At 39.2% G+C, this 23,405-nt stretch overlaps 1 protein-coding gene across 1 annotated transcript in view; it reads right to left on the bottom strand.

Annotated features, from left to right (window-relative positions):
- Window positions 1-23,405, bottom strand: part of sntg1 (syntrophin, gamma 1) — a 72,397-nt gene that overhangs the window by 10,161 nt on the left and 38,831 nt on the right. Inside the window, exons 13-14 of the mRNA XM_061255740.1 lie at window positions 8,401-8,472; window positions 955-1,107 (exon numbers count right to left, since the gene is read on the bottom strand). Of these exons, the coding sequence (XP_061111724.1) occupies window positions 955-1,107; window positions 8,401-8,472 (225 nt within the window). The remainder of the gene's footprint in view (window positions 1-954; window positions 1,108-8,400; window positions 8,473-23,405) is intronic.

Raw genomic sequence — 23,405 nt, 5'->3', positions numbered from 1 at the left:
GAATCTGCAGTGTGAAAAGACCATATTGCACCAGAACAATGGAATCTGGTACAACTGCCATCATGTCATATTGGAGGATTCTCATGTTGCCCAAGCTGTTTTGATACATCTTTTTCAGACTACTGCAGCTCTTGACACAGGTTTTAGATGGCACTGCCAATTCAAACTATCATGCTATGTGAGTATATTTAATTATATAAAATATGAAATAACAAATTATATCTTTTTATAGCTTTTATAAATGTGTTCATTGCTAAAATGTAGGCTGTGCCCTGACAAGCTGAAGTGTATACGGATCCTCACGTGATGATGGTTTACGTACACACAGTCCATACAGTTATATAAAGTGGGCTGTTAGATTTTAGTCAGGAGGTGCCACTGCCTCTGTAGGTCTGGGTGCAGGTTAAAGTATTTTATCAATGAACCCACCATTACATATTATATTATTACCAATTCCACTTTGCTCCTCAAGCACAACAGTCTTTTGGGGGAAATCAACCCAAGGTCATATCGTCATGATTTAATTGTGAGATGGTTTATTAATCACAGTTCAAAATGTGTATTCCAGAACTACACATACGTCATTGTATTTATTTAAATAATTACGAACATTAGAAATCCTGAATATACTAACCTAATTATTTGGATTCATCAACCATAATATTTGAGTTATTTTGTTGCACATTATTTCCCATGATAATCTACTACCGTGACATGCATAATTTTTATTTATTTTTATTTTTTTACAAATATCAATGATCAAATTAATTCAAACAACAAAATTTCTAACAGTAAAAAAAGGATTTTCTCTTGAGTATTATTTTCATGCTGGTGTTGAATTTATGTAAAGTACAATAATTGTAGACAAGTGATAATGTTATCCAGTTCCACCATACCAATCAACTGCCTTTTATTAAGAGGTGCCCCAAAATCGGCTTTATATGTAGCTGGTACCTGTATTCTCTCAACTTCTAAAAACGTTGCCATCTGGAAGGCTTTCTCCCAGATCAGCAGCTCGCTGTCCAGTTCCACACTGAAGAACATGTCCTCTCCGCTCTCTGTCTGCAGGCTGAAGCAGTGCTTCCGCTGGTCCAGAAGGTCACTGTCCTGAGAAAGCTTACAGTTATGAAATCTGCCACAGAAATGCCTGGACATAAACCGCAGAAATGTTTGCTTCTAAAATTGGCCGTCTGCCTGAGCTATTGTTATTATTTTCTCTTGGCTGCCTTGCTCAAGTGAAAACAATTGCTAAAGAGTTCCCTTTAATTAGCCAAAACATTCTGAACAATTGCAGGCGCTTCCCCTTCACGCACTATAGTGATGGTGCTGCATCAATTATGGCAATTACTGCTTATTTTTTACTGTCTGCAGTAGTCACCTACACTTGAATATACTACAAAAAACAAATGGACACATTGTATTTCCTTTCTCAATCGCTTCCTTAGTGCAGATATAAGAAAGCTCTCAGTATCTAGTCTTGATTCTAGACTTTTGATTGATAGTGGAGTACAGTTGTGCTCATAAGTTTACATACCCTGGCAGATTTTGTGATTTTTTGGCCATTTTTCAGAGAATATGAATGATAATACAAAAACTTTTCTTTCACTCATGGTTAGTGGTTGGGTGAAGCCATTTATTATCAAGCAATTGTGTTTTTAAATCATAATGACAACAGGAACTATCCAAATGACCCTGATCAAAAGTTTACATAACCTGGAGATTTTGGCCTGATAACATACACACAAGTTGACACACACCGGTTTAAATGGCTATTAAAGGTAACCAACCTCACCTGTGATCTGTTTGCTTGTAATCAATGTGTGTGTATAAAAAGTCAGTGAGTTTCTGGGCTCCTGACAGACCCCTGCATGTTTCATCCAGTGCTGCACTGACGTTGCTGGATTACGAGCCATGGGGAAAGCAAAAGAATTATCAAAGGATCTGCGGGAGAAGGGAGTTGAACTGTATAAAAAAGGAAAAGGATATAAAAAGATATCCAAGGAATTGAGAATGCCAATCAGCATCAAACTCTAATTAAGATGTGGAAAATGAGGGATTCTGTTGAAACCAAGCCACGGTCAGGTAGACTAACAAAAATTTCAGCCACAACTGTTGTTCGGGACGCAAAGAAAAACCCACAAATAACTTCAGCTGACATACAGGACTCTCTGAAAAAAAGTGGTGTGGCTGTTTCAAGATGCACAATAAGGAGGCACTTGAAGAAAAACGGGCTGCATGGTCGAGTCGCAAGAAGAAAGCCTTTACTACGCCAATGCCACAAAGCAGCCCGCTTACAATACGCCAAACAGCAAAGAGACAAGCCTCAAAACTTCTGGAACAAAGTTATTTGGAGTGATGAGACCAAAATTTAACTTTTTGGCCACAACCATAAACGCTACATTTGGAGAGGAGTCAACAAGGCCTATGATGAAAGGTACTGTGAAACACGGAGGTGGATTGCTGATGTTTTGGGGATGTGTGAGCTACAAAGGCACAGGGAACTTGGTCAAAATTGATGGCGAGATGAATGCAGCATGTTATCAGAAAATACTGGAGGAAAATTTGCACTCATTAGCCCGGAAGCTGCGCATGGGTCGTACTTGGACGTTCCAACATGACAATGATCCAAAACACAAGGCCAAGTTGACCTGTCATTGGCTACAGCAGAAAAAAGTGAAGGTTCTGGAGTGGCCATCTCAGTCTCCTGACCTCAATATCATTGAGCCACTTTGGGGAGATCTCAAACGTGCAGTTCATGCAAGACAGCCCAAGAATTTACAGGAACTGGAGGCTTTCTGCCAAGAAGAATGGGCAGCTTTACCAAAAGAAAATAAAGTGCCTCATCCACAACTACCACAAAAGACTTGAAGCTGTCATTGATGTTAAAGGGGGCAATACATGGTATTAAGGGTCTGTAAACTTTTGATCAGGGTCATTTGGATAGTTTCTGTTGTCATTATGATTTAAAAAGAACAAACACAATTGTTTGATAATAAATGGCTTCACCCAACCACTAACCATGAGTGAAAGAAAAGTTTTTGTATTATCACTCATATTCTCTGAAAAATGGCCAAAAAATCACAAAATCTGCCAGGGTATGTAAACTTATGAGCACAACTGTAAATACCCTCAAATTACAGGTGACAGTGAAAGGTGACAGTCTCCAATTTTTCCAAAGTTGTTGATCTCCCACCAGCAACCACCCCTGCCGACATCAAGAGTAGATGGCAGACAGGTGACACTGATGACATACTGACCATGTTTCCGCAGGATAACAAGGTCGACATATCATAGTTTGTGTGTACACAGGCACCTGGTCTGGCCAGGAGTGGCTGCTATAGAGCGAGGAGACAGACATAGATGGCGGTTTATCCCCCATCAGTCCCTGGCGAGGCTGAGCCAACTGCTGCTTCGCTAGACATACTACTCCTAGTACTCCTACTAAGCTTTAACCGATAGGAGCATGTGTACTTGAATGATGTATTCTTGAATATTCCCACAGTATATAACGTTCCCTCATCCCTTCCAAAATGAGATGAACTGAATAGACATCAGGTGCACTTCAAATGGGCCATGACTGTCTCAGAGAAAGCATCAATTGGGGTGAGTTATATCACACAGACTATGGAACCGCATACTTTAATCATGCCGGGCAAAGAGGGAACAGGAATTTATATGGCAAGAGTGGGGAGACAAAGGCACATAAACTTAAATCAAATCCTCTCTAAAATACCACTGTGAATCAAAGAAGTACTGCCATAGCAAGGAACCAAGTCTACAAAAAGAAAGGGAGAAGAAGTTTCCCTGCCAAAGCTCTTTAAAATAGACATTACCTGAGAGGCCCCGAGATGCCCAGGCTTTGACTTTTGTTCCCCACAAGTATGAAGATTCTGTTCACGAGGGTATTTTGTGACTTCCCGAGCACAAAACTGTAATGGTGTGTGCCCTGTGCTATGAATCTACAGTACATGATGGAAAAAAAATGATTCCATTGGATCCAATGGAGGAACAGGACTCTACTTTGGGGAGAAGGACATGGACGTGTCTCTCTCTGCCATGCGGAAATCATACACCTGAGGATCAAGAAACTGAGTGTAGCCATGTACTCAGATGTACTGCAACAAATGACATCCCGCAAGCCTTACTCACTGGGAGTTGTCTGCAAAGCAATGTGTCAGGATGGGATCAGACCACAATGCTTTGCTCTTTCACAAAAGCAAGAGGCTTGTCAGTTGTCATGGGGAATGGTGATGGATTTTTTTGAGGGAGGAACTGTTGTCATTGGCAATGGATATACAAAAGAATTTTGTGCAGTGGTGGTCGGTGAGCTGACAATTGGCAGCAAATGTTTTCTTTAAACTGATCAGTGATCTCGAACTGTATCCATTAAGTTTCCCTGACTAACAAGAGGTAGATGCTTGAGTGGTCATAAAAATGAACTGGCAAACAACACACAGCTTCTTCACATTGTGCTAGTGGATTAAATTATAAATGATAAATTCAATACATCCATTAAAATGTTTTAATCACTATGAGTGAGGAACACACTTAACAGAAGAAGATACACGATAAATGGTTGGCATTTATATAGCTGCTATGCAAGGCACCAACCCGCTCGTCAGGAGCATTTGGGGGTTAGATCTCTTTCTCAGGGACACTTCGATACACCCAGGGCGAGATGGAACCGGCAACCCTCCGACTGCCAGACGACTGCTCTTACGGCCTGAACCAATGTCGCCACACAATTAATTACTGTGATCATCGGTTCGCTTGTTAGTCAAGGAAAAATAATTAAAACAGGTTGAAATCAATGACAAAGATTTCAAGGGTTTGCGCTCCACCAACTTCCAGCTCCCTGCCTGCCGCTGATTCTGTGTGTTTCGAATAAAATGTGTCTCCTTACCTGTGTAATAGACATGTTGCAAAACTGAACAAACTGTATGCAGAGAGCCATGCAGGGAAATAACATACCAGGTCATATAATTGAACAAATGAGTCAATTCATTAAGGGTAGGATTTCTGTTTGGAAGACAGCCTTTCAAAAGCAGGCTTGCCTCAACTGCAAACATTTGTGTCAGGCAACACCCTTTATAAGTGTTTAACTCAAGTGATGACTGATCGTCTTAACCCTGTTAACCTTTGAATGTCATATGACACTGTTCTCTGATATTTATTTGTTAACTCAGCCAGGGGAATCAGTGATACTATTCACAAGCTCTGATTTTGCTGCTTCTACAGCCACTGAGCCACAGACGTCCCCTACTTCATGCTAGAGTCCAGAATTGTATGTTTTCCCCACACTCTATTGTGCCATCTGCTTATAATTGAAATATTTAAAATATACCCTCTGCACATGTATATAATCATTTTCATTTAGAACATCATTTTACCTGCCAAATAAATCTGTGGGTATGTATCGCTTGATACCTTGTCCTCACAGAAATCTGGATTCTTATAAAGATTCCTTTATCAATTTGCCTAGGCGGAATGTGTCGTTTTGACTGGGGCCATATATGACCCTAAAGGATCATCACCTAGTCATCATATCACTCCAAATGAAGGCAGAATCCAGAATCCTGAATCTCAGATTTGGACATATCCATGCATGGCCGTAATAGAATCATACACAGAATGCATTCAGGGGTCACATTCAAGTAGTTTTGGTACATTGGTAAGAAAGGATACCCAGATGTTCCTTTGCATGTATTAAAAATGCTTCAATTTGCATGTGTCTGTGTGAGGCTGGATAAAGCGGAATTGTCTGTATTGAATCGAAGTACAGGTTCAAGTTGGATGCAACTGCAAAAATGTGACATGAAATTTCAACTCTCCCTCCCGTCTTTTGAAAACCTGTCAGGGAAATTAAGCCCACCCATCCCATTAGACTAGTGACTCAGTGCACTGAATTTCTCTCAGGTCAGTGCACATAACAGTGACTGTCTTTTTCTGTATTCTACTTCTGGGTTCATGCCCTGAACGGTTGAGTGGTGATGATTCCAAAACTTAGAGGTTTGCATCTCTGAGGTTCTACTGTGTTTGGAGGAATCATAGTTCAAGACAAATGTTGACAGATTCTAGAACCAAGCCTTTATGCATATCATATACATGTAGCCTGGGCAAAAGTACATAGTAATTATTTTAAATGGCCAAGCAACTCCTTTACACACATGCTCCTTTATAGTATCATGGATGATCTCTACAAGTGTATGTATTTCTGGAACAATGGTTTCAATGCAATATAAATAGACAGAAATAATCCAGATACTGTATGTCACAATAAATGACACAGGCAGGCCCTCATCTCCACTCTGCATGCCATCCAGTGTCAAGTGAAGACTTGTTCTTCAGATTCTTGCCATTCTTGCCATCATCCCTCAGATGCTAGAATATATATTTGCAGTAGGAACACATTCCAAATTGAGATACACCACATACTGTGGCTCTTCTGAGAGTTTGAACAACATAGTATTTTATCTAACTGTAAAAACCTCTGACCTTGGAAACTGATTTTACTTCATCGTTTTAGATGAGAAATAAAGATACTTTTTTGTCTCCATCAGCAATATGTTTTTGGATTTTAAACAAAGAAAATCTGAAGGATGTACTATAAACTGATGTCAAGTTGGCATTGCTAATTTTAAGTCTCAGCTGAAAGGTAATTTGTAATAAACTGCCTTTCATGAAGTTATTCATCCTTTTTCTCCATTTTTATTATTTTAATTTATTTGGTTTGTTTCATTTTTTTTACACAAGCTGTGATCACGTTATTCATTGTCCACAGATTCCCATTATTATTATTATTATTATTACAGTATTATTATCACAGTGACAACAGCACTTGCATGCCATTGATGGCATGTGTATGTACAGTATATATGCACAATACATACATAGAAAGAGAAAAGGTTAAAAAGTAATTGCCTCAGTTGAAACACTCCAATACACAATAAACATTATGGTATGTAACATAAAACATTTCAACATGCCTCGACTGAAGCCAAACAAATGCCATTCTGAATTGCCACAATTGGACAAAGAGGCTGAAAACTAGACCTGACACCCAGCCATTATATCTTTGAGAAGCTCAGAGCTCATTTTTATTATTGTATTGTATGCATGTATCAGCGCTCATTTCTACAGCCTCCACTATAGATCTAGTAGAAAAGCAAGTGCTGTCATTGTGCTGGCAGCAGCTGTTTACATCATCACACATCAGTTCAGGCTTGCACAAATATATGAGGAGGACAATTCACATGTAGATTAACAGAAGGACCTGCGGCCATCCGATTGACCAGCAGGTGCTACACATGCATGATGTGAGCAAGTGCTGCATATTTACAACACACAGTGAGCTGTTGGACATAGCCAGCACTGGCGCATTCTCAATCTGATACCAGCCCATGGAGGTCCATCCATGAGCTCAGCTCAGAGGCCCTGGAATTCCTGCTTAGCCAATCCCAACAATACATGAGTTATGTATATACTGTAAGTAAACACAGTGTTAAATCAATTATACTCCGTTGCTTGAATGTTCATGAACGTTCTAATGTCGCCCAACATTGACTATGGTTATTGTTTAATTTAAAATATATTTAATTTGATTCAATATATGTATAAACTGAATGCCAACTGGACTCATATGCACTCTGTTAGAACTGAATTGACACTGGATTTTACTGTGTAGAAGTGTCATTGCTTAAGAAAATGTCTCCGCTAAGTTTACCTGTATTAATCTGAACTCTGAACTCTGAACTGAGAAGTGGAAATATGATGTAGTTCAGGGCCTACTTTAAAAGAATGCCAAGAAATTGAATAAATTAAAAGACAGGATCAAAATGCACAAAACTGATTTGTCCTGGATGAGTGGGAGAAATTGAAAACTGTGTTTATTCAGGTCAATCTCACTGCCAGAGTTTATTTTAGAAAATAAACCCTTATTTTTTTTATTAAAATCTAGTGTCTGCTGCTATCTCCCAGGCACCTGGGGGTAAAAAGTTTGTTTTCTAATGAAGAAAACTGATTTTTAGTGTGCTTCCTGGTATTTTAGCCTTCTATGACTGAAGTTACATAAAATGTAAGTGAACTCAAACATTAACATTCCTCCTACAGTCCAACACTCAGCACACTGCATTACACAATAATTGTTGCCTTTGGGAGACAATAAGACTGTATTATCCAGAAAAAATAAAATAAACATTCTTACCCTTTTGGGGATTCATCTCATAACTAGCCTACATGTGCACTAGCTGCTTATTCATGCTGTCAGTAATAAAGTATTTGGCTCTGAGAGGGACTAAAAATAATGTGTTGGAGTACAGCATTTAAAACAAACATGCACAAACACTCAAATAAATGTATTTGCATGGACAAGCACATGAAATATGAACAGTGTGGCCTTACCTTTAAAATTTTGCACATGATTTCATACACAGTGAAGCTTTTTTCTGCCCTGGTCCAGTCCCACGTCGTTACCTGAAACAGAATAGCATTTGTGATGAGTTAGAATTTTTGGTAACGCTTTATTTTACAGCCTGTTAATTACCTATTACTGACTGTGTAAATACCTGGTACTTATTAGGCAACTATTTTGATTTGCAGAGTTAAAGATGACACATTTCTGAATTTTAAGCAAAATTACTTCATTAAATTTTTCTGCAGTTTAAAAATAATGAAAAAAGGAAAAAGGCCCTGTCAGCTAGTACTTTGTAACTTCACCTTGGGTAACAGCTTGCAATCACTTCCTGTTAAGTCTTTCAATTTTCGCTTTGGTCTTTCAATTTTTCCCCATTCTTCCTGGCAGAAAACCTCTAGCTCAGCATGTCCAGTATGTTTGAGCTCTCTCCACAGATTTTAAATAATATTCAAATCTGGGGACTGTGGTGGCCTTTCCAGGAGATACTTCATGGTTGATTTTGAGGTATGCTTTGGATCATTGTCTTGCTGGAAAACCCAACCTCTCATCAACTTCAATGTCTGGACTGACCTTATTAGTCTCTAGAATTTCTTGATATTTGGTGGAATCTAGTCTTCCTTCCACTCGCACAATATTGCTTGTGCCCCCAGCTGCCACACAACACTAAAGCATAATGGATCCAGCACATGCATAACAGTTGGGAAGGTGTCCTTCTAGACAAAGACTTCACCCCTTTTTTCTCCAAAAATTACCCTCTTTGGTGGTTCCAAAAGGCTTTAAGCTTCTCAATGTTTTCTTTTGCATACTTCAGATGCGGAATTTTGTATTGCGGTCGTAGGAAAGACTTCTTTCAGGCCATGTAGGTATTTATTGTTTAAAGTAGGTTATATTGTTGTCCTGTGAACAGCTAAACCTGTGTATGCTACTCTTTTTTGCAGCTCTTTTGCAGTGATGTGTGGGTTCTACTGAACATTTCTCACCAGGTCTTAGGCCATCTATTTTGTGGAAATAGGCAGCTTGATACAATTAGTTTTTTGTAGCCTTCTCCTTGGTGGAAATGAACCATCTTCATTCTTCATACAGCCATGTTAGAAGTCATGGATTTACTTCAGAATAAAAAGTTTATATTCACCTGACTCATTGAAGCCCTAACCAGTAAATCACCTGGGTCTGGGCTTTAGTAATCATCTTTTTAAAAAGTAACAACAAATACTCCAAAAGGGTTCCCAAGCTTTTGCACAAGGCCCTTCTCCTTTTTTTAATCATTTATAAACAGTAAAAATTTAAATAAAAAGCAATCTTGCTTTAAAATTTGCAAAAAGGTCTCAACTCAGGCTTGCTTTCCATCACTTACAGATTCATTGTAACAGACATTTAAACCTGGGGTGTCCACATTTCTGCACCCCACTGTACATATGGTACTTACTGACTGTTTCATAGTACTGACTGTTTCATAGCCCTCCATGGCACTGAGTTTGAGACCACTCTCTTAAACTCTCTTTTGCTTATTCCCTGTCTCAGTAAAGCAAACAATATGAAATAACTCGACTGCCCGGCTTTTTTAAAGAAAATTTTGTATTTAACAGGTTTGGGGAAAAAACTAGTTATTTCAAGGGAAGTAAGACTAGAAGTTTAAACACCACAAAGGAAAGAATATTTCAATTCTGATAAAAAGCATAACTAAGCCTCCAAGGACATTTGTATCTCCTTAATTAAAGAGGCAATTATCACTTCTGGAAAGCTCTGGATGTTAATCAGCTTTCATTCCTAAATGAAACAACAACTGGCAGTGTTCATTCGCTGATGTTTTCCTGCCCTACTCACCCTCTATCTTCCTCTAGTTAGCTTTGAGTATTACTGCCAAAGGTGCTCAGCATGTATGTCAGTAAAAGTCAGTGACCCAATCCTGACTTCAGGAACTATGCGGTGCTTAGGCACATCTGAGATAGGAAAATCCTCACTGAAGATATGTGACCATTTAATTCCCAGATGGGTGGCCCATGCTGAGTTGCATGAATATAATTAAATTAGCACATTCCCCATCTACAGATGGAAACAGTATCCATTTTGTTTTCTTTTTTTTCTTTGTAACAACAATTCATCGCCTACAAGGCATGGTTGCCATAAATTACAGAATAGTCAGCAGTATACACATTTTACATTAGCAGTATGTGCTGTACATCATACAATCCGTTTTTTTCCCAAATTTCAATTGACTGGAGTGCCAAATTATAATGTATTTTGTAAGAACTATAACAGCTGAAGGCACACACTATATTTATACATCTAGAATCTAAACTAAACTAAAATACAAGACACTGGATTGTTTGCAAAAAGTTTGTTACTCTATCAAAGGCCAACTATACAAATACTGTCAAATGACATTGGTGAATCATTTTTCAGAGTTCTATATAACTGCATTGTTGTCCACTTCAGAAATAATCCATTAAGCTGTGAATAAATTGGGTAAACCTATCCGTATGCTGGGGGATAAGTTTAGCCTCTTTATCCCACCATTTGTGAGCAAAGGCTGGGCAGATAAACCCTGATAAATGCATGCAATTCTCCTGCCAGGATTCGCCTAATTCATAATTGAACGGGATGCACATTCTTTTCAGCAAAACTCCACACCAAGCGTACATATATCATATCCCCACAAATTCAAGTGCACTTGTATTGAGCCAGGATCTGGCCCTCTATCCCCAAGTGACAAAACCTTTTAGACATTTCTGGATATAACAGTGGATATTTTCCCCCTGCTGTGCTGTACTCGGGGACCATGTGGTTTCTTCTATTTGTTTCCCCTGAAAACTTTTCAAATTTGTCTTGTATATTTTGATCCACTTTGATTTCATTTTTATAGGTCAATGCCACTATTACAATGATCATTTGAGAGATTCAAGACACATAGTTCTCCTACAGTGAAAATAAAATTCAAGGCAAAAAATCTGCCTTGAACATAGAAGAGCTTGCTTTGACACTGCTGGTGTTCAGTTATTATTACCCTTAATCGCTACAGAAAACGTCAAGAGAAATATCTCAATATGAATGGGAACATTTATTCTACCATTTTTCTACCATGTATATTTTAATTGCAATTTGAAGTGAAACCATACAAAACAAAACTGAGGGAGAAACAGAATCTGTAGACCTTCATCAATTCAACATTCAGCTTTGAGTAGTAAACATTATTACAGCCACCGTTTGGTACAGACATACAGACACAGCCAAAATTAATACACTTTGCAGTGTATTTATATTTTAAAATGGAAAGTCATGACCGTTGTATGATGATACAATGGCTTAATTTTATTTTATTTGATCAGGCTTACTCTTGACCAGCCTAAAGGATAGTTTGAAGAGAAGATACTATGCACTATTTGACTTTGCATTCAGGTACAGGCTGTGAAACATACCTTTCACACATCTAAATGAGACATAACGAGGGAGGAATCCACTGAGGAGTGGCCTGAGGTCAGAGGATGAAGCAGAGGGTAGCGGGCTGACAGGTGACATGGTCCCTTGGTGGGACAGGAAGCCATTGGAATGACACAGAAAGTGTGATAAGGAAAAGAGGAGGTTAGCAGCTCGCAGGGGGAAAACGACTTATCTAATGTTCAGTCCCCTGGGATGGAGAGGGAAATTAAAGGAGAGAAGAATGTTGGTTTAAAAGTTAGCGATCAGATGAATGTTGACATTGGCTAATAAGATAAGAGGGACAGGATAAGAGGAACAGAATAAGGAGGGGCAGAAAGAGCCAGGCAAGTTTCATTGAAGAAATATATGATATTCCCCAAATATATTAGTTACAGTACTGTGCAAACATGTGGGCACCACTGGTTAAAAAGCCTTTTGAAATTAATATCTAAGTGAACAGAAGTGAACCTGAGCTCAAAATGGTACAAAATTAAATGTGAAACATTTCTTCAAATGTTAAAGCAAGATTTTATTTATTTACAGTTTCAAAATAATAGAAAAGGAAAATGGCACTGTGCAAAAGTTTGGAAACCATGTCAGTTAGTACTTTGTAACTCCTCCTCAAGCAACTATAACAGCTTGTAAATGCTTCCTGTAGCCTTGAGTCTTTCAATTCTTGCTTTTGGAATTTTTCAACATTCTTCCTGACAGACCACCTCTAGCTCAGAAATATTCTTTGGCCTCCTTGCATGTCCAGCATGTTTGAGATCTCTCCACAGATTTTCGATAATATTAAAAACTAATTTTTTCCCAGAAATGTAAGTTGGTTTATGCTCTATACCAGTGGAGGCTCCTCCATAGAGGTGGAGGAGGCCTGGCCTCCCCAATAATTTGAGAGAAGAGAGAGATTTAAAAAAAACAATAAATATATTTATTTTATTTATTTATTTTAACAAAAAACATATTTTTTATTTTTTATATTCATATTATTTTAGTTTTGTTCATAAATCTAAATTTTCCCATGGCTAAAACCCAATATTGCAATTGTAAAGCAACAGGCCAGATTTCCCTATCAGTTTGTATTAAGGGAGGCCAGGCCAGGCCAGGCCTCCCCTAGGAAATGAGATTCTCATAGAAGTCAATGTAATGCATTTTTTTTCATGCCAATATGTGATTGGCCAGATCACTGAAAATGGGTGGGCAACGGAGGCCTGGCCTCACCATGCATTGTGTCCAGGGCTGAAAGATTGACATTTTGTTCGTCCAATCACATGCTACTGGTTCATTTGGAATCAACTATCCTTTCCTTTCCTATTCAACACAGAAGCCATTTTGAGAATTCGGTAGTCACTTCAGTCAAACAAACACTCGCCATAGTGGCTCAACTTGTGCTTTTCAGGAAATTTAGAGAACACCCCTGGCTATCATCCCTGGAGTTTATAGCTCATTTGGCCAAACACTTTTGCTTAAAACTACCTCGGAAGTCGGCGAGATTCTAGCGCAATTTGAGATCTTGGGCTGGAGATATGCAGATTCCAGATACTAGGGAGTGAGAATGACATTCAATAGGTCATGTTAGACACCATTTGGGATTTATTGAACAGTTTTATTTTTAATGTAGTCCATTTCGTTTTATTACAAGTCAATTTAATAATCTTCCATATCAAATTACCGAATTGTTGCTCTGTGAGGAAATTCACTCTAAATACGAATAGAGTGCTGCCCTCTAGTGGATAACGTTAACGTTAGATAAAGCCAACTGGAACCATATTTTTACATATTTTATATTAAATATATTGAATAAAACTACATATGATAAAGAAAGTGTTATCTTATCTTTTTTATATGCTAAACTTGATTAAATTGGTGATTACATGTTGAAGCTGTAGAAGAATGAAAAATGTAAGCTAAACAAAATTGTTTTTAACTACATAATTAAAATTCCTGCCTTTTACACATGTTCACTTGGCATTTATATTACATCCAAATGTCATTTCTCAGCTTAATTATCAGGCAGGCTCATAGACTTACAGCAATGTCATTTCTTCAGGAAGGCACAAGGCTAAGCTCTGCACAATGAATTTCATCAGCCAGAACTTTCTGACTGTAGCTTACACTCCAAATAGTATGCCTTTGGCCAGCACAAAGACAGATAAGAGAACAGGGAACATTCCATCGCGAGTGAAGTGAGCAAGCGGAAAAAAATGGCCTCCTCAATTCTGGAAGTCACCAGCCTCCACTGCTCTATACCATGCAGCACATTGGAGGTCTTCCTAATGTATCTCTTCTGATTGCAGACTTACAGTAAAGTATACTGTAGTGTGGTACATATGAGTACTGATTCGTCCTCCAGGGCCCCTGGGAAGCTTCCTTGATGAGCTAGACACCCTTCTCAGCTCCTTCCCTGAGGATGGCACCCCACTGATTCTCGTTGGAGACTTCAACATCCACCTTGAAGCCTCCCAGGCTGCTGCCTTCCTACTGCTACTCCACTCCTTCAGCCTCTCCCTGCAACACTCTCCTCCAACTCACAAAGGAGGCAATATCCTAGACCTTGTCTTTGTGAGGAACTGCTCATGCTCCGATTTCACGGTTACCCCTCTGCATACATCTGATCACCACTTCATCTCATTCTCCCTCCCTCTTCCTCCCCATCCTCCTCCCCCGCCTCCCACCTACCCTTCCTCAGCCTGCCGTGACCTCCACTCCCTCTCACCCTCTTCCTTTGCCACCACTGTCACCACCTCACTCCGCCCTCTTGAATCCTTCTCCAAACTCCCCACTGACTCCCTTCCTTTTCCACTTTCTCCCCCCTTACAGACTCTGATGTTTCTCAACTCCTGCTCTCCCACCGCCCTACAACCTGTGCCCTTGACCCTATCCCCTCTTCTCTTCTCCAGACTATCACACCTGACATTCTCCAATTTGTCACCTCCCTTGTCAACTCCTCCCTGTCTTCTGGCTGTTCTCCAGCATCCTCCAAGAGGGCCCACATCACACCTCTACTAAAAGAACAAGCCGCTTCTAGTCAACTTTCTTCTTTCTTTTCCAACAACAAACTGCTAGACCCCAATCAGTCTGGCTTCAGATCGGGCCACCTGACAGAGCCCGCGCTCCTCTCCGTCAGTGAATCACTCCATGCCGCACGAGCAGCCTCCCTCTCCTCTGTCCTCATTCTTCTAGATCTCTCTGCTGCCTTCGACACTGTGGATCACTCCATCCTCCTGTCCGGCCTGTCAGCAACGGGCATCTGTGGCACAGCCCTGCACTGGATTGAGTCCTACCTCTCTGGTCGCTCCTTCCAGGTTGCCTGGGCTGGTACGGTATCGACACCTCGGCCCCTTGCCACAGGAGTTCCCCAGGGCTCAGTCCTAGGCCCGCTTCTTTTTTCTCTTTACACTCGTTCCCTTGGCCCTGTGATCACTGCACATGGGCTATCCTACCACTGCTATGCGGACGATACCCAACTCTTCATACCACACTTATGCCATCACCCAGTGCAAAGAACCTCGGCATGGTTATGGACAGCAGACTGTCCCTCTCCGAGAACATTGTGGCGGTGACCCGGTCATGCAGGTTCTTCCTATACAACATACGGAGAATCCGCCCCTTTCTCACCCCCTACTCGACCCAGCTCCTGGTCCAAGCGATGGTTCTGTCCCGCCTGGACTACTGCAATTCCCTCTTGGCTGGCCTCCCAGCGTCTGCCATCAGACCCCTCCAACTTATCCAGAATGCAGCAGCTCGTCTGGTCTTCAACCTTCCCAAATACTCACACGTCACCCCCCTGCTTACTTCCCTCCACTGGCTGCCTGTCATGGCTCGCATCAAATTCAAAACATTGGTGCTAGCCTTCCAAGCAGTTAAGGGGTCTTCCCCAGCTTACCTACAAAAAATCATTAGACCCTACACCCCTGCCAGACCTCTTTGTTCAGCCTTCACAGGCCGCTTGGCACCTCCCCCTCTCCGAACCTCCACCTCACGCTCACGACTACTGTCTGTTCTGGCTCCACGGTTGTGGAACGAACTCCCCGTTGAGGTCAGAACTGTAGAATCTCTCCCCACCTTCAAGCGCAAACCTGAAGCACCTCTTCAAGCAGCACCTCTCCCCATCCCTCCCTACCTCCCTGTGAACCTTAATTGTTGTCTTTGTGATTTACGTTGTGTTTCGATATTTTTAGTTGGCTAGGTAAGCAGTATTTGGATAGTTAAGTTTGGTCACTTTTGCTTTGTTTTTTGTTTGCTTATTTGTTGATTTAAAAAAATATAAAAAATAAAATAGGCCCTTGATTTATTTCAATATTCCTATTCACAAACATACCCCCACCCCAACCAAAGAAAGAAAGGTTGCAAATCTGTTTCAGAATATGTTTCAGTATATGTTTCTAGCAGTAGCACCGTTGAAGTGTCTGTGCTGGAGATCTCTTGTGCCTCGGGGCATAGAGACTTTATGCACACTGGGGTTGCATTCTTCACTAAATATCACTTAGATATTGACACAAGGTTTTTTTTAATTATTTTTCATTTTCAACAAATGCACCTAACTTCACAAAACAGTCCTAAATTAAGATTATAATACAGTAAAAACATATAAACTAACTTTGTTTTAGTAACACTAGGATAACAAACCTCAAAGGGTTACATTTCAGAAGAGTCAAAAAGGTTAATGTAACCATACAATAGTAACCGTTTTATTATGGGTATGTAATGTATTAAGAAAAGGGGTGATACGTTAAGGAAAATATGTTTCTGAAAACATTTGAGGCAAGAAATAAGCAATGCAGTTGCTGAATCTACATTGATATTTGATCTGCAATGCCTAATTTGAAAGTTTATCTCAGCGGGGGCCATAAACATTCCACACAAATCCCATTGTAAAACACGTTTACTACTCACATTTGAAGGGCATCAGTTCGAAAACGGGTCTCGAATGACAGCAGTTGAGCAATAAATGTTGCTAGATATATCTGTCTGCCAGCTACTGCCAGCAGCCTGCTGTAGTTCATTAGCAAGTGGACACACAGAAGTTCTGCAATGGTTCAATGGCTTAATGGTTGTGATTGCTTTAAAAAATAAGGCATCCGGGTTTGACAACATTATAGATACCTCTTCTACAAGTCTGTTTTCTGCATGCATTTCGTTCAAAATGTAACTGTTGGCTTCAACATTCAGCACCAGCACAAAAAATAATCAACATACACAGACAGGTTTCCCAGCAATCTTTGCATATTATCGGTAAAGAAAACAAGTCTGCTGTTACCAAAGATAAGTTCATAAGTGTTTGCAATATTGAGCCTACATTCTCTGCACGTCTGACTAAATGAGAATGTAAATGAAAAAAAAAAATGAAGTGAACAACCATGCAGCAGATATGTTTGTCGACAGTACCCACCCTTGAGGAATATGACTTGTATATTCAATCCTTAGTTTTCTCACGCATTTTGTTGTTAAAGTTGAGAAGCCAATGCGACTTGCTTCACTTTAACATTGCTTAATATTTCTGTATATTTTGGGGAGAAGATGCAAGGGCCCAACATCGCGGGGGTAGATAAAGCTTTCTCAGATATTGGGGCAGACACGTAAATGACGCATATGTATGGACTGAACAGGTGAGCGTGCTCACGTAAGCTCCTCCCTGGCATGGATCAAAACATGTGGGTTGTTGTATAAAAGCGAAACTGAGTGTTCCCCTCAATTTGAAAATAATAATTCCTTGGGAATAGGCGACAAACATAAAAATAACAGCCAAAATAAGAAGGTAACCACTATGGACACATTAATCATCCATTATTACACTATTTACTATATGCCGCTGTACATAATTGCAAACATTGCATAGCAGAATACAGGAAATAAGTCATGTTTTTATTTTTTCTTCAAGTCTATATAGTGATTCCTCACACGGGAGTTGTGAGATTACACCACACGCACTGTATGTGGGTGACATCACTGCAGATGAGGTCTCAGAGAATAGAAAATTAGGCTCCGTTGATTCTATTATTTTGATGTATCTTTTGTCTGTACACACCTGGCTGATGTGTCCTGATTACATCACCATGCACAACTGCTAAACAATATCACAAGAGACCTGTTCCTGCCTGACAACAGAATGAGGAGAATGATGAAATAATAAAAACCAATAACAGTACTGGGCAACGTACACCAATAAGGAATAACAGAAGAGATATTTATCAAAGTCGAGGTAATATTACAGACTTGAGGTTCCAAAAACGCATTTCATATTCACAATGATTTTTTTTTTCAAGAACTCATAAGACATTAGCTCCACAAAGACAAACCTTTGGGGAGTCATGGTTACATATCCAGTCCGCTGCATACATAATAAATTACTGCAATGGAGTTTAATCACACACCATAGACTAATTTTGCTTCTTGACTTTGACAGGAAATCTCATATCCAATCATTCTAGCACATCTTAATACCTGCACCACCGTATTTGCTGCCATTGTTACTTCCTGTTTCATGTCATTTACAGACTGGCTTCTGCACACTTTGCCTCATTTTAACTTTTTTTACCAGCTAACAAACTGAATTTTAACCTCATAAGCATTGTATCATTTCAAATATATTTTCAATACAGAGCCAAAGCAACACAAATTGTGCCATCAATGACGGACTGGGATCAGAAAACAGCCTTGGCATTTGACACTGACCGGCCCTATTTTTGCCAGTAATGGACTGGGATCAAAAAATTGCCCCAGCATTTGCGACAGGCCAGCCCTATTCTCAAGTTAATTGCAAGTTAAATATTTCCTTCTGTAAGCATGCTTTCATAGTTGAGAGTGTCTTGTTTGCTTTGTTGCACACAGAAAGCTTGACAGGGGTGGTGCTTGGTGAAGGGTTGGTTTGAAAATAAGGTTGGTCTGTCGCAAATGTATTCAAATAGTTTTCTGTGCTCCACTGATCTTCCCTGGGGAAACCACAGGTTTTGCACTGAGAGTATTGCACAGGTTCCAATACACCAGTCAAACTAGTATTTTAATCCAAAAGTAATTGATGCCAATACATACAGAAATGGTTATTATGCTTCCCACTAAGAATACTCAAAGATGCTGTTGTGCTAGTTTTAGCACTGGTAACACTTTACAATAAGGTCACATGCATTGGCATTAAATTCACTTGTCATTAGTTCATGTATATCTTAACTCCTAACTAAAGTAAAACATTAATATTTATACAATAGCAAACCATAAGATAAACATACAATTAGTTAAGCATTAACAGATGATGATGATGTTATAGACTGTTAATCGGTGGATAATCGGATGGATGTGTGCGTGTCACATTCTTTTAAAATAGGAGTATTTTTTTAACCACATTAGGCCATTAAAATTTCCTTCTCAAAGAAAGGGCCAATAGTGCTCCTGTACTTTGTGAAGTGTTAAGGCTGGTTCACTGGATCACACAGAGGCTAGAGGAGCAACCCTGGAGCTGATACAAGAAGAAGCTTTGGTTTAACTCTGGCAGACTGCACACCACTCTAAAACAGTCAGTCAGTGTTGTAACCTGGAGGATTACAGGGTTAAGCCCTACTCGTGAAGAAGCTAATTTATGTCTGAGGAACCTTTTTCCACAATCCTCCCTTAGTCCCCCTTCACCCAGACACTAAGAGCATCTCAGTGCCTGACAACCCCATATCGAACACTGGACAAGAATGTACGTTCTTATAGTCGCTTACCTGACAAAATGATTACAGGTCATATGAGTACAGGCTGCTTTTTACTGACAGATGTGACAAGTTTGGTTGGTGAGTTACTATAGGTTAATAGACACTCAGTGATGACTTTATTAGGTAGACCTGTACACCAGCTTGTTAATGCAAATATTTAATCAGCCAATCATGCGGCAGCAACTAAATTCATAAAAGCATGCAGACGTGGTCAAGAGGTTCAGCTGTTTTTCAGACCAAATGTCAGAATGGGGAAGAAATGTTATCTAAGTGACTTTGACCGTAGAATGGTGCCAGACAGGGTGGTTTGAATATATCAGAAACTGCTGATCTCCTGTCTCTAGAGCTTGCAGAGAATGGTGCGAAAAACAAAAAACATCCAGTGAGCAGCAGGTCTGCGGGCAGAAACGCGTTGTTAATGAGAGAGGTCAGAGGAGAATGGCCAGACTGGTGAAAAGTTGACAGGAAGGTGACAGTAATGCAAATAACCACACATTACAACAATGATGTTCATAAGAGCATTTCTGAACAGACAACACATCAAACCTATAAGTGGATAGGCTACAGCAGCAGAATACTAATTAAGGCTAAAAAATAAGTCTAATTACCTAATAAAGTGAGTGAGAGTGTAGGTTTTTGTTCATAGATTTCATATTAAATGCACAGGATTGACAGGAACACAAGAAAGCAAGAAGTGATTGCAATGAAATGCTAAAGAATATGAGATCATTATCCTGGATGGTTTTTTCATGTTCTGGTGTGTCTCTCACTGTAGGAAACTCACAGAACCTAACCTGGAACAGGCCCCAGAACCTCCCACACACTGAATATGCTGATACATGCTATTTTCCCTTTGGTTGACAAAAAATGTGATATTAACTGTATAATACCACAAGCACATGTTCTTGTAAGTTTCACAGAACAACAAATACACTGCTAGGCTGCTTGAGGCAGGCGGAAGTAAAATTGTCACCCCAGAAAGAGCCATTTTACAGCCAGAGTTTTATTTTAAATATAAGAAGTTTGTTTAAACTGCTTTCCAACGCATGGAATAACAATTCATTTTTCAATGCACAGTGCTGTTCTGAGATGAGCTCTTCCAGTTTGTTTTAAAGAACAGAGACATTGTATTCCGTTAATAATAAACAGTGGGATGCAGAAATGTGGGCACCCCTGGTTTAAGTATCCGTTACAATGAATCTTTACATGATGAAATGCAAACCACTAAATGGTACAGCGTTAATCATGAGACCGTTTTAAAGCAAGATTACTTTTTATGTTAATTTTTTACTGTTTATACATTATTTAAATTATTTACTTTATAAGCCCTTCTAAAGTACCCAACTGCAGTGACTTGTCTGTCAGGAGTTAACAACCATAGGTTCCTCTAAACAGTTGTCCAAGGATTTCAGAATGAAGATCGTTAATTTCCACCAAGAAGAAGAAGGCTAGAAAAAACTCTCTCAATGTTTCAAATTACCTATTTCCACTGTCAGAAACATTAGAAAATAGAAGATAAATGGAACAGTTGAAGTCAGGGCAAGGTCTCAAAGACCAATAAATATTTCAGATAGAATGGCCCATCATTTCATCAATGATTCTCAAAGTTTCTGACTGGAGGAATGTCAAAAATCCCTTCAAATGTGTTCTCTAACCTTATCACAAAGGCTAGGAAAATACTCATGGCTGTCATCTTTGCCAGGGGTGTATTAAAGCAGGGCTGCCAATAATTGTGGAACCTGTTTTGGGGAAACAAATATTTTATTTGAAAAAATGTAAGACTTTGGTTGATTAATCAATAATAAAGAGCACTACACATGTTGGAAAATGAAGCTCATGTCAATAACGGTATTCATTTTTTAGTATTCGAGTTTCTGTCCATATTTATCAAGGATGCCAATAATTCTGGACCCCACTGTATGTAGCGAACATAGCTTAATTTTGATGTCCAAACTGGGCATGTTAAGGTTAACGTACAATTGGCTAATATAATCAAATATTATTTTCTAGTATGACAGTCTGGTTTATTTTCTTTTAGACATCAAGCGACCACTGGCAGTGGTACAGTCAACAGGCTTTATGCACTACAACAGCTAGGCTACCGGCCTCTGCCTACATTCCATGGGTCACTAAAGGCAACTAGCCACAGGCTATACATACCACCAAAATCACAGTGGATAATAAATACTCCCACTAAATATTGGTGCTAATGCCAGCTAGATAGAAAATGTAACGTAATTTGTAATTTGGCAATGGTTGGTACTTAGAGAGCCAGGCATGACACTGGACTGGAATGTAGCTAAGTAACAGCAGAGAGGAAGAGCCGAAAGAAACACACATTTCTTCAAGCTCCCGCCTACACAGTTTGATTGACCCTTGTCCCTTGACAAACAAGGGTTTGTATTGTCGATTTGAATTTTGGCAGGGTTTTTGCATGACCATGTGAAAATGGAATGCAAATGGTTTGTTTTTGCTATTCCCCTCTTGACCGTTAGAAGTCCGAAATTACCTATTGAACCTTTAACTTGAAAATGAAAATGCAAAGCGGGCTTTTGCATTTTCATTTGAGTGATGACATGATTTTTACACACATGGAATGAAAAAACTAAATGTAACTGCCAATCTGCGTTTTCATTTACATTTTGCCATGTATATACTTCCTTAGATTAAATGATTTTCTCTTGATTGGTAGCATTACAATTATCTCAACAAGAAATGTGTTTATTGACTTGCATAAATATTATGCTGATTATCTACCTGTGTCAATATCATGCCTACAATGACACAAAACACTTTGTGAATAGGAAATACAAATGGAAAGCCTGAATCTCTCAAAAAATGTTATTGGCCAGATAATTTCATCAGAAGTGCAAGATGAGAAAAATATAGGAATATTCATCCCTACGAGAAATAAATTATGCTTTCAAAATTTGTGTTGGTCATTTTTGTAATGTGCAGAGTGGTACATTCTGCAGTAACATGCAGGCAGTGTCAATCTACAAGATTCCACTGACATTTTCAGGGCATGGAACAATGTTTGAGCAAATGTCAGGACTAAATCCGTACTGGCATGCCTATTTCCCAGTGTTTTCGTGACATTTCCCTGTGGGACATGTGCACACATTTTAAAAACCTGCTATGCCAAGGATAAGAAAATTGTTGCGGTTGTTTTTGTCCATTGTATAGAAGCAATCAATAAGTAGTTTCTATACAATATATGTTCTAGAAGTTGTTCTAATGTTATATTTTTCATATGTTATATTCATGTCACAATTAAGACTACAATGTAGGAAACATAGCTTTTAGTGAATAATGCAGAGGAAAACAAACATTCACTCATACAGAATATTTAAAGATCCCGATCCTTTGATCCATGCTGTTGGACTGCCCTCTTCAATTCAAACCACAAATTATATCCAATGTAGGCTTCAGATGGCCATTGCAAAACAATCATTTTGTCATATTTTCTTTAATCTTTTGTTTTTTATGCTTGATTGGATTGCTGAAAGATCCATTTGTGGATATGTCTGAGCCACTGTACTATAAATAATATACTATACATCTTTGGATATCTGGCAAAAATTGTGAATGAATTACAGTACTGATAAATGGCTAGGAGTTCAGGAAACCCAAAAGAAGAACAGATAAATAAGTATCCTTCTTTTGGCAAGGAATTTGTGTAGCATCTGGTCATGGTTTTATTACTCATGGCTTGCATATTTACTCCAGTGTGTCAAACCCTTTGATTTGGTGAAGTTTTCTGGGGGAGTGTTTTAAAAATGACTGTATTATATTATCTTCCATGTTTACCATTGATAATATATCCATGTTCCTCTTAGTGTTTCCTCTTCTGCTTTATGTACCCAACACAATAATATAAATAT

Source organism: Conger conger, chromosome 9 (assembly GCF_963514075.1).
Source record: "Conger conger chromosome 9, fConCon1.1, whole genome shotgun sequence".
Taxonomy (NCBI): Eukaryota; Metazoa; Chordata; class Actinopteri; order Anguilliformes; family Congridae; genus Conger; species Conger conger.
This window is presented reverse-complemented; position numbering and strand designations above follow the sequence as displayed.